Below are 11,610 nucleotides of genomic sequence, written 5' to 3'. Positions count from 1 at the left end.
CAATTCATCCAATCCATTAGCCTACGGGTAATAGGGAGAAGACTTCTTGTGAATCACCATGTAAAAGAAATTCATCCGCTTAATGACCTTGTTGACGAAGTGCATACCCCTGTCATTGACCAGCTCAATTGGACAACCAAATCGCGTGAACACATCTCGATAGAGGCATTTTTGCAACATAATTTGCAGTTTTATCTGGCAAGGCCCATGCCTCCACCCATGTAGTATAGTAATCGGTTGCCACAAGCGTATAACAATTTCGCGTGCGAGCCACAGTCGGGACGAAATTCGGGACGAAATGGAACCATGAAGTCCAGACCCCATTTATGAAATGGTTCAAGTGGCAAAATGGGTTTTAGTGGCATCTGATCATGATCTGTGGGTTGACCCAACTGCTAAAATAGATCACAACTCTTTGCGAACCAATGGGCATCTTTTTGCATGGATGGCCACCATAGGCCTGCTTATAGAATCTTCTTTGCGATTATTGGACCCGCAAAGTGCCCACCCGAAACCCCACAATGTGCCTCCATTAGAACTGCATGTTGCTCATGAGGCTGAACACATCGTAGCAAGGCCTCCGTGAAATGCCGCCGATAGCACTGCTTCAAAAGATCGGCTTTGCAATGCCAATCGCTTGCTTTGATCTCGATTCAAGTACTTAGACATCACCCCAGGGGTCAGGAACGACAGCATCTCATCATACCAAGACCACGGGCTTTCCATAACCACTTCGAGCTCAACGTCGATTGGATCCGCCCGGAAGATAGCTGCAAGCTCAGCATTAGGAAACTCATCTTCCACTCCAGTCGGCATCTCCCCAGACTCCAATCAAGACAAGTAATTGGCCATCGCATGCTGGGATCTTGGCCAATGGATGACTTCAAAATCAAATTATTGCAACAAAAACAACACCTAATGTGCCAATCGACCCATAAGATTTTGTTGTTTCACCAAGTATAGGAACGCGGAAGGGTCAACATGAAACACAAAGGGTCGTCCCAATAGGTAATGCTGAAATTTCTTGACAGAATAGATCATTCCCAGTCCTTCTCGTTCAGTGACGGAATAGTTCTTCTCAGTTGTTGCCAAAAGTCTTCGGCTCGCATAATAGACCAGACGGTACCATCTGTCAGCATCCTCTTGCATCAACACACTACCGATGGCTCTGTCCAAAGCATCAACAAACACATGGAAACTTTTCTCCCAATCAGGGGACATCAACACTGTGCACGTGAGAGATGAATTTCGAGTTACTTGTATGCCGTGTCACACTCCTTTGTCCATAGCAATGCCTTTGACTCCACATGAGCTAGCGCATTGAGGGGAATAGCCATGTGAGCTAGAAATCGCAAATGCCTACCATGCCATCGGATCTAACCTAGAAACCACAGGCACTCTTTAGGCATTGTTGGTGCAGGTGCTTGCATGATCATGGCCACTTTGTCTAGATCGACCGCAATTCCTTCCGTCGAGATGACATGACCTAGGAGTCGCCTGCTTCGTACTATGAATGCGCATTTCATGGGATTCAAACTGAAAGACACCTCTCGACAGCACTGGAAACACTTCCACAAATGCTCCAAGTGCTCGGTGAATTTTTCGAACACACCGAGGTCGTCCAGAAAGATCCACATGCACTCCGTCAAATATGAGCAAAAAATTTCCTTCATGGCTCGCTAAAAAGTGGAGGGAGTGTTCCGTAGTCCGAACCACATCACTATCCACACATATACTCCCCATGATGTTATGAATGTTGTCTTTGGTTGATCTTCCAGAGCCATTCGGATTTGATTACCCACTATACCCGTCCAGAAATGAGTACACCTCATGACCCACCACTTCATCAAGCATTGAGTCCATGAAAGGAAGAGGAAAGGGATCTGGTACCATTGTCGCATTCAGCTTGTGGTAGTCCACACAAATTCGCAGCTTTTATTTTTCTTGGGCACAATGACAATTGGTGAGATCCACTCCGGTTTATCAATTGGTTCTATGAATCCCACCCTCAATAGGCGCTCCAACTCCTCCTGCACTTGTTTGGCCACATGCGGATTCATTCGATACCCCTGTGTCTTGGTCGGAGACGCATTTGGCTTCAAATTTACATGATGTTGATAGAACTTTGGATCAAAGCTCTTCATATCAGCATAGTCCCAGGCGAACACATTGGAGAAGTCAGTCAGGAGTATACTGGTCACTCTGCTACTCCCATTGCAATCCGCAGCTTCTCCTTGCCTGTCCGCACAGAGATGACATTGTGCTCCCAATACTATTTGACCTTCGCCTAGCACAACAAGGGCTTGCCCAAGAGCGCACTGTATTCCGGTGTCGGAGCCTCCATATTTAGCACCACAAAGGAGACGACGAACGAAATGCCTGCCACCTCCAAGACTACCGCTCGTAAGATCCTTAGTGGCAGAACTTGACGCTGGTCTGCCATGTGAACTAGGAACGAAGCCGGCTCCCATGACATCCATCCCATCTCCTGGCATGTCTTCAGGGTGAGGATGTTGAATCCAGAACCTCTGTCCACCAAAACTTGCTCGAAAGTCCGGCCTTGTGCTTTTGCCGTAATCACAGGAATCCTCATATCCGTGAGAGGAACTACCGACACCGAAGAAGAATCAGCTTGGCATACACCAATCTCTTCTGTCCCCAACTCCTTGTTGAGGGATTGCAACAATTGTTGATGGAACCCGGGTACCAAGTTGAGCAACCTACCAAGCAAAATCTGTATAGGTGCCTCCAGAATGGATTCCATTTTCGGCTCCCTTTGTGGAGAAATTATCTGCCTCCTAGCTTGATTAGCCACCAAAAGTGAAGCTGCTTCGACTACATTTGGTCCATTGCCCAGTAAATGAAGCTTGAACTTTTCTTAAAATCTCCGGCTCCGTTTGGGCAACCGGATCTACAAATTGTACCTTGCGTGACACATGGGTTGCCATTTCTTGTTCAACTAACTGCATCAAAGGGGCCTCTTCCACCACCAACTCCCAAACCTAATTCGCACTTGCTCCTGTACCGACCAATCCAACATCATGCCGCCTTTCTTTGTAGCCGCACCTTGGAGTTTTGTGCCAACACGTGTGATGATACTGGTTTTCGGGCACACCGACGTATTATCATCCACAATGTGGACCATGGAGGTACTAGGAATCTTCCTCATCGCCTTTTGCTACTCTACTCGCTGGTGATCGATCCCACTCTTGAGTGTTCAGGCATTCATTCCACCAATGGCTTCCCCCAAATAGAATTGACATGGTCTCGGTCGATTTAGCCCACGACCTCCATCATCGCGTCTGCGACCGCTGTCGCCATCGCCTCTTGGCCTTGTCGATTGTGGATGCTCCTCTTGCATATAGGATGCTCTCGGATCTTTTCGCCCCAGAAGCTGGCCACTGTGGTTGACCCCTTGCGCATTGCTCATGACGACTGTTATAGTGGTAGCTTGTGGTGTTGTGGGTGTTGATCATGCATATTGCACACCATTTCTTGTTGAGTGTGCACTCCATTTTGCTAAATGCCTACCACAGTGCGTGCACCATAATCCTTTCAATGCTTTGCTAGTTGAGTCGTCACTGGAAGTCCCTGGAGTGACCTTTCCTCCTTTAGAGGCTTTCCGGGTCTTCTTCTCCACTACTAAGTCAGAGTTCTCATTGCTGGTTTCTTCAGCGCTCTCTTCGGAGTTGTCATCCTCTGAATCTTGATCATTGTCATCTGACTTCTTGGCTTTCGTCAATTTCTTCTTGGCTTTGGCTTTTGAGGACTCGCCACTATTCTTGGCCACTCTGCCATGCATAGCCTCTCCCGCTCGCGTCGCTTGTTCCACAACTACTGCGAGTCTCGTTTGGACCTGATCCACTGTAGCCAATGCCATTCGCAAATCACGAGACAACCCTGAAACTAAGTAGTCATTCAGCACTTCATGGGCAGGCCAATCTGCCACAGACACACACTACAGAAGCATACGAAATTGGGTCTCATAATCCTCCATATCTTGATCTCCCTGATCCAACCGCCGTAGTCCTTCCACATCTTGATCTCCCTTATCCAACCACCATAGCACTTCCAGAGTTTGCGGTATCATTTTCTCTTTACGAAATCGCCTTAAGAACATGGTGCAGATGAGATCATATGTGGTGAAATGGTCCACCGCATGCAAGCCACCTTGATGCCTTGCCCACCAAGGTCAATTCGAACACTGCCTTTTGTTGGAATGCCACCACGTGTGGCAGTGAGTATTTATTTAATCCTCTTAAGCATGTAAATGTCATATAAGTCACTCGCTTTAAAAATTTTATCCTTCTCTACTCGAACGTGCTATGTTACATGTTTGAATATTGATCTCCTTGTTGCGAATGTCTTGAAGCATGTATACGTCATGTAAGTCACTCGATTAAACAAAAATTATTCTCGTCTACTCAAATGTGCTATGTTCATGTTTGAACAGTGACTTTCTTGAGGATGACTTGTAAGTACATTAAACACAAAGGAGCATGTACCTTTTGGAGGGTGAGATGATGTAAAGCTATTCTTTCATGAGGGAACCTATTTATGAGTGGAGTATGAACACCTTGCTTAGATGTTGAAGTTCTCTTCAATTCAAAATTTTCACATGGACCCTAATGTTGCACTGGATTCTAATTGTGCAAAGCGCCGATAGTCACATCTATTCATGAGCTTGTATTGCCATGAAAGTGATGTTTAAACTCGTTGAGAGATGTCCCCATTGAATATGCTTCGATGATGATCATTTGACTTGTATGTGTCTCTCTGTGTGGGAAGAGAGAGAGAGGGAAGAGAGAGAGAGAGAGAGAGAGACAGAGAGAGAGAGAGAGGGGGGAGGGGGAGCGGGGGGTGGGGGTGGGCATGTATGCATTACTTTTTGTTGCTTTAGGCTCAAGAAGGCTCTCATAACAATAATGTTATGATGAAGATGATTATAATGCTATGATGATAAAAAACCCACATATTGTGAAGCCTTTTTAGGTGACCCTCCTTCCCATCATGCCTAATATTCCGACCACTAAACTAAGCCAATTTGGTAAATCTACTTGTTGTTATGTTGGAGAGAATCATAGTTGTCTTTGTAAGATGCAAACATAGGGAGAGAACATTCCCACAAGTCTACTAAATGGCTGAAGAGCGAGATGCTTCGAGGGAACATCTATGCAACAATGGAGATTCATTTGTAATCGTAATTTTCAGGATCATCGGAGGAAAATTTTCAGAACTTTGTTGGAAGAGATTGGCTCCCCAACATCCGGGAAATAGTCTATTTACGTGGGAATGCCCTTTCAGCATAGAAGCAAATACAGGACTCCTCACAAATGTGCATTTGAAATGCGAGCCGTGTGTAGATCATAGGATGGATGGTTGAAACTTGATGTGGACTCTGCACCCATGTGACGACAAGTCGGACGACGCGGCGTGGTTTCCAAGTTTGGGTCGGCCTGGTAAAAGCTGAGATCAGAAGCCAGCCTAGCCTGCATCCAACACACTCAAGGAATCCTTAAATTAGGCCGTTCATTGGAGTCGTTGATGAGGTAGACGGGCGGTTTGTTATTGTTATGCACCGCCTGGCGAAATCGGCGGAAGTGGGTTGCAACATGAAAGCAGAAAAAAGCACAGAGAAACTACAGGGGAGATTTGATTCGAAGCGCCTGACCTGCAAAGGAAGGAGGATATATGTTGAACAAATGCGGCATGGCTGTCAGAGTAAAGCTGTAAGGTGAAAACGTGCTCGGTCAATGGTGCTGTGCTGCCCATGGCAACAGCAGCAGCAGCAGCACAAGGTGTGGTAAAAAAAGAAAAAAAAAAGGGGAAGGGCCAGCAAACGGCACGAACCCAAGGAGCCTCTCTCTCTCTCTCTCTCTCTCGCTCTGCTCGAGCGCCCTTCAAAGTTCACGCATCTCATCTCATCTCATCTTTCTTCTCACACTCATCACACAGGAGGAGGAAGAGAAAAGGAGGGGGATTCGCTGCTTCTGCTGCTGAGGACACAACAGATTACGACCTTCCATGAGCTTACAGCCTCGCGAAAGAAGGGGATCTGGTACTACAAGGCACGTTTCAAACGAAGAAGACCATCACGCGAGTCTCCTCTCTCTCTCTCTCTCTCTCTCTCTCTCTCTCTCTCTCTCTGTGTTTTCTCTGCCTTCGTCGTCGCCCGCTGTGTTCCCTGTCCTCCATATGCGCATCCACGGATCATGAAGGAATGCGACCACCTGGTTGATCAAGACGATCCGTCCAAAGGTGCGGGAAAACAGAACGCGTTTGAGGTACGAGTCTTGCCCCCCTCTCTCTCTCTCTCTCTCTCTCTCTCTACCTCTACCGTAGGCTTTCTAACCTTTCTTTCCAACTTGACCTCAGATCTTGGTCGAGGTGTGAGCGGTTATCCAACACACTCTCATGGCTTCCGTCAAATTCGTAAAATGCGTAGCTTGATCGCAACCTTCATGCTTCTTCAGCCCTGGCCTTGACTGGCGTCGTCGTCTAATGGGGCAAGGAACATCCAGCGTTGCATGTGCATCGGGCCCAGGAGAAGAGACGGAACAAGAAGAGCTTGACACGCCTGAAGGTGTTGCAGACTATACGGCTTTGCTCCCCGATGAGTGTTTAGCTTGCATCTTTCAAAAGATGTGCGCCACTGATCGCAATCAGTGCTCTCTTGTATGCAAGCGCTGGCACTCGGTGGAGGGGCAGGGACGCCAACGCCTTTCCCTCGTTGCGCACGCTGAGATTGTTTCGCATCTGCCAGCCCTCTTCACTCGATTCGACCATGTCACCAAGCTTGCTCTCAGATGCGACAGGAAGACTGCTAGCATCACTGACACGGCTCTCTTTTTAGTCGGCCGAAACTGTATCCATTTGAGGAAGCTCAAGCTCAAAGGTTGTAAACAGATCACAGATGAAGGGCTAGAGCTCTTCTCGAGGGTCTCTGGTTCACTGAAGAAGCTCTCCTGTGGTTCGTGCAGTTTCGGAGCGCGGGGCGTGAATGCGATTTTGCGTCACTGTAGCCTTTTGGAGGACCTTACTGTCAAAAGATTGAGAGGACTTGTCGAAGGGCCAGCCGAGCTCATTGGACCCGGATGTGGAAAGATCAGAAGGCTGTGTTTGAAAGAGCTATTCAATGCCCAGTTGTTTGGTCCACTTATTGCTGGCTCCAAAAACCTGCACACGCTCATGATCTGCAGAAATTCAGGAAATTGGGACAAGTTGCTAGAGATCATCACGGAGCACGTTCCCAACCTTGTGGAGCTTCACATGGAAAGGTTGCATCTCAGCGACAGGGGCTTACGAGCTGTCTCCCGGTGTGCCAGTCTTGAGGTCCTGTACGTCGTCAAGACACCAGAATGCACCAACTATGGCCTGTCAGCCATTGCTGAGGGTTGTAGGCGGCTCAGGAAGCTTCACGTGGATGGCTGGAAGTCTAATCGTATTGGAGATGACGGATTGATTGCAATAGCAAAAAAGTGCAGGGATCTGCAGGAGGTTGTCCTGATAGGCTTCAACGCTACAGCTGCTAGCTTGGGTCTTATGGCCTCCAACTGCTTGGGGTTGGAAAGGCTTGCCTTGTGTAACAGTGAGACTGTAGGTGATCTTGAGCTATCTTGCATTGCTGTGAAGTGCCATTCCTTGAAGAGGCTCTGCATCAAGGGTTGCCCGATTTCTGACCAGGGAATGAAAGGACTCGGGTCTGGCTGCCCTCACCTGATCAAAGTAAAGGTGAAGAAATGTAGGGGGGTCACATGGGCAAGCGCAACATGGCTGAAAGTGCATCGTGCTTCCCTTGTTGTCTCTCTAGATTGTGAGGTTCCCCTTCCTGAATCTGAGTCGCCTAGAGTTACAGAAGACGTGGATCAGGTGGTCAGAGTCCCATCTGCAACATCACGAATGCGATCCCCTTTTGCAAAGGTCAAGCTTGCCCTAGTTGCAGGCGGTAGTTTTGTTGCCTGCACTTTGTTGCGATGGTCATCCTCCAAAGGTTCCTGATGCACAAATGATTCGTAAGAAGGCAAGCCTCCACTGCACATAATTATGGTCTTTTAAGGCAGATTTCTGAGCTAGAGAAGGAGTTCTTCAAGAGGAGAACATTTGGATTCCTTTTGTATACAAATCATCTAACGAAAGATCTCATGGACAGCATTTGAAGTAGCTAGCCAAGCTACAGTCTTTGAGGCATGAGGTACTCACTTTAATGTTCCATCGAAATCTCTGTATCTTTCTTTTCTGATAGTCGTCAAGGAGACACTGCTACCTTTGTAACGATTTGTCTGCTGGGCTGTCTGTTTCAATTATGCAAAGGACTCGTGTTGGTGTTGACTCTTAACTGTAGCCTCTACCTCTTGCTCTCGATGCATTCAACATCAGATTGCTAGAATTTTGGATGTCAGGCTGGCGGGGCTGTTTTGAAGGATTTGTTTTTCAGCTAGGGTGCACAAGCTTGCCTGCAAATTCAAGCTGTGGACTGCAGTGGCAATTACCCTATGTTCAGGGACTAGTGAGCATTAGCTTGCAAAGATTGCGTGACACTGTTATTAGTTGATGCAGGGCAGGTCTAAATTCTTGTTTGTTTTATACTTCAGTTCAGGAATTGCCTAATGCGGATAAGTTAAATCACACCCAACTTGTTTCAAGTCTATTTTTTGTTTCGAGTAAATGGCTCGCCTCTAGTTTGCATATGCTTGCTTGCTAGGAAATGTCAAGGCTTTGAACTAAATATCTAGGACATCTGTTTTTCCTTGTCAGAGAAATGCCAATGGAATAAAAAACATCGAAGTCCCACAATCCAACTGATTGTCTGACTTAATGTCTAGACAGTCACCTCTGCCCACATGGAATCGGCTCTACCAAGGGACTGATAATACTCAGTGGGAGTATCTGCAGTATCGTGAATTTCTGGAATCTGGTTCTAAGTATAATTAAAAATGTGCCATTGCAACTCAGATGCTTGGAAAGACTGCTATAAATATATGAGCAAATTGTTTTGTAAACTTCTCTTTTGGCCCTTCTTGGGGTTCCATACATGGGCATATATGTAGGGATTAAATTGTGAATGGACATTGCTTGCTAAGCCAAGCCCAAACCTCCAAAAACAAATTAAATTAGCAGCAGCCCACAAGATCACTTATTGTTATGGATCCTATTCCGAGTATGTGCACAAGCATGTAAAACAAAATCAATGCTGAGATCTGAAGATAGACAGTGAGATGTGCCAACCAACTGATATGACCAAAGGATAAGTACAAAAGCTGACACCACGTGGACAGCAGTTGCTGCTGCATTGGTGCTAGATTGAGGCCACAAGGTGTTGTCCAACCTTCTGTTCTCTCATTCGACTGTGTCCCTCTCTGCTGAGGCTTAGGGAGGAGCCTGAAAACCTGTGCTTCTCAGCTGTCCTCCTGCAATTGATGTTCTGCCCCACTCTAAAGCTCTACATCCGAGGCGAGGAAATGTTGGATGAGTTCTTTACTGCTGGCGCCTGTGCTGCACCCCGCTGCTGCCAATATCTGCATTCTATAGTGCTTGGGAGTGCACTTCTGAAGGCTGGAACTGCTGCACCAATTGTCTATCTCTGCCCCCTCCCAGATCTGGGTTGGCTGTTTACTGGGCCCATTTTGGGGGAAACCACCAAGAGCAGTTCCTTTACACCACTACATTTGCTTTTGGTTCTTCCTTTTGAGGTTGGTCATCCTCGTATTGATCTCAATTTTCAGTCGTGTGCAACATATTTGGGTCTATCAAATAGAAGCATTTCTTCTTGTCCCCACCTTTGAAGAGTCACAATGAGCAATCTTCTTGGGCTTGCTTTGTCTAGGCTTGCTCTTGTTATTGTTCTTCTTTTCTTTGCTTGATACGGTAAAGACCTTCTTATCTCTGTCATATTCCTTCATTTGAACAGTGAGCAGTTGATTTTCGAGCATGATGATTCTTCCTGTATTATTATTTGTTTTTTTCAAAGAATTCTTCCTGTATTATTTATCTTGTAGAGATCAGATTATCCCAAGCGTCATGTGCCATTTTTGCCAGCTAAATAATGGGGATCACCACATTTGTGACCCTATAATCAGAGTGCAGCGGAAAATGAACACCAAAAGGAGAGCAAACATCACAACTAGAATAACTGCAAAATGGAAACACAGAGGCTGTAAGAGAAATCAGGAAAAGGTCCTCTACTGCTGGGAAAAACCTCCAAGACTGAGAAATAACAAAGGGAGGAAGGCCCTATATATAGGGCCCCCCTACCAGCCACCTTGGCCGACCAGCCGATTGGGTTCGTAACTCGGATCCAAATTATGTGGGCTTGGTTGTCAGAAAACCCTCTACCATTCTGGTGCCTATTACTTTGTGGATGATGGACTTTTATGTCCCATATACCAAGATCGTTTTGATATGGCAACTGGTTATTATGCTCTCCCATGTCACCATTGGTTTCACCTAGCTTGCCTTGTAAATACTTAAAAGGTTAGGAGTGCATTTCCAACCTGTAATACTCCTCCGGTCTGACAATTGTATGAAGTTATTGGCATCAGAGCAACGTTTTCATCTATTCCTCAATTGCGCAAACTGTAACCAGATGGGACTCCTATCCAAGTTAAATATGCCGTTGCACTTTGGACATATATTGTAATAACAATGAACATATATCAATTTTGTTACTGGATTTTGGAAATGTTGCGAGAAGTTATAAAAAATTCCCATATTGTATTTAGGTTGTATTGTGTATTTGCAAGTTTTCAACTTGTTTTGTGTTATTCTTCTAGAATTGAGTTTTGAGTATTGTATTTTAAATGTTACATGTCCTAGGAACATATTACATGCTATTTTAATAATTGAGTTTTGCAAATCAGTACTCTTCAAATGCTCTTCAACTGCCAACTTGTTGGTGATTTTACTTTCCATCCTAGCTAACCTTGTAGCAATCATCTTGCTGTGTGGCCTTTTCACCGTTTTGTTGAACACTTGCCAACAGTGCAATGGTTTATGTGGACTGGCGAATTGAAATAACCATGGAGCACTATGAAATGACGACTTTATAGTTCTAAGTCTTCAGATGGGATTGCTTTTTGCTACTTACACACATCGAATGTAAAAGTAATATTTGCTAAATGGGCAGCCCTTGCATTTTTTTGGCCACATCCAATGTACTTATAATTTTTACAAATGTACTTTGCTCCTATCCGACATGGCTCACCATGTATACTTTGTCCATATTCAATGTGGCTCACCATGTATACTTTGCCCATATATAATATATGATGACAAGCTCTTGCCATGTTTGCTCAATACTTATGCTTTCGTAGTGTGAACTATTGGTTAATATAAATCAGCATGGTTGCTTAAATTACACTTTGATGTTGTTTTACAAATTCTTTGAGTAGTTGTAAAATTTCCATGCACACATAACACATGAAATTAGCCTCTCATAAAGTTATCAATCTTTCCCTTACACTTTCACAAGGTAGTCATCTCTAGAGTACATCTCTTTTCTTCATCGTCTTATGCCATCAACTAGCAGCAAAAGTGTGCTGGGAAATATTTATAACTTCATGAACGGCTAGCACACATCAAAATAAATATTGCAATGCTCCACCACATGTTATT

The 11,610-nt window shown here is 45.4% G+C and overlaps 1 protein-coding gene across 2 annotated transcripts; it reads left to right on the top strand.

The window, feature by feature from the left end:
• The first annotated feature begins 5,489 nt into the window (after nucleotides 1-5,489).
• On the top strand, nucleotides 5,490-8,272 carry LOC147891441 (F-box protein SKIP2-like). 2 transcript variants are annotated; one of them, XM_087389720.1, is made up of 3 exons: nucleotides 5,490-5,798; nucleotides 5,956-6,284; nucleotides 6,376-8,272. In XM_087389720.1, exon 3 carries the CDS (start codon nucleotides 6,502-6,504, stop codon nucleotides 7,996-7,998), a length of 1,497 nt encoding a protein of 498 aa, XP_087245846.1. In that variant the 5' UTR covers nucleotides 5,490-5,798; nucleotides 5,956-6,284; nucleotides 6,376-6,501; the 3' UTR covers nucleotides 7,999-8,272. The 2 variants fall into 2 exon arrangements, with proteins under 2 accessions (XP_087245846.1, XP_087245845.1); XM_087389719.1 differs by having other exon boundaries at nucleotides 5,490-6,284.
• The last annotated feature ends 3,338 nt before the right edge of the window (nucleotides 8,273-11,610 follow it).

The sequence above is a fragment of the Dipteris shenzhenensis genome, chromosome 18 (genome assembly GCF_047967505.1).
Source record: "Dipteris shenzhenensis isolate YYH24624 ecotype China chromosome 18, Dip_SZ_1.0, whole genome shotgun sequence".
NCBI lineage: Eukaryota > Viridiplantae > Streptophyta > Polypodiopsida > Gleicheniales > Dipteridaceae > Dipteris > Dipteris shenzhenensis.
The sequence above is the reverse complement of the archived record's forward strand: the minus strand, read 5'-3'. Positions and strand labels throughout refer to the sequence as shown.

Coding starts and splice junctions, on each gene's coding strand:
- LOC147891441 (XM_087389720.1), top strand. CDS start 6,502: ATGGGGCAAGGAACATCCAGCGTTGCATGTGCATCGGGCCCAGGAGAA.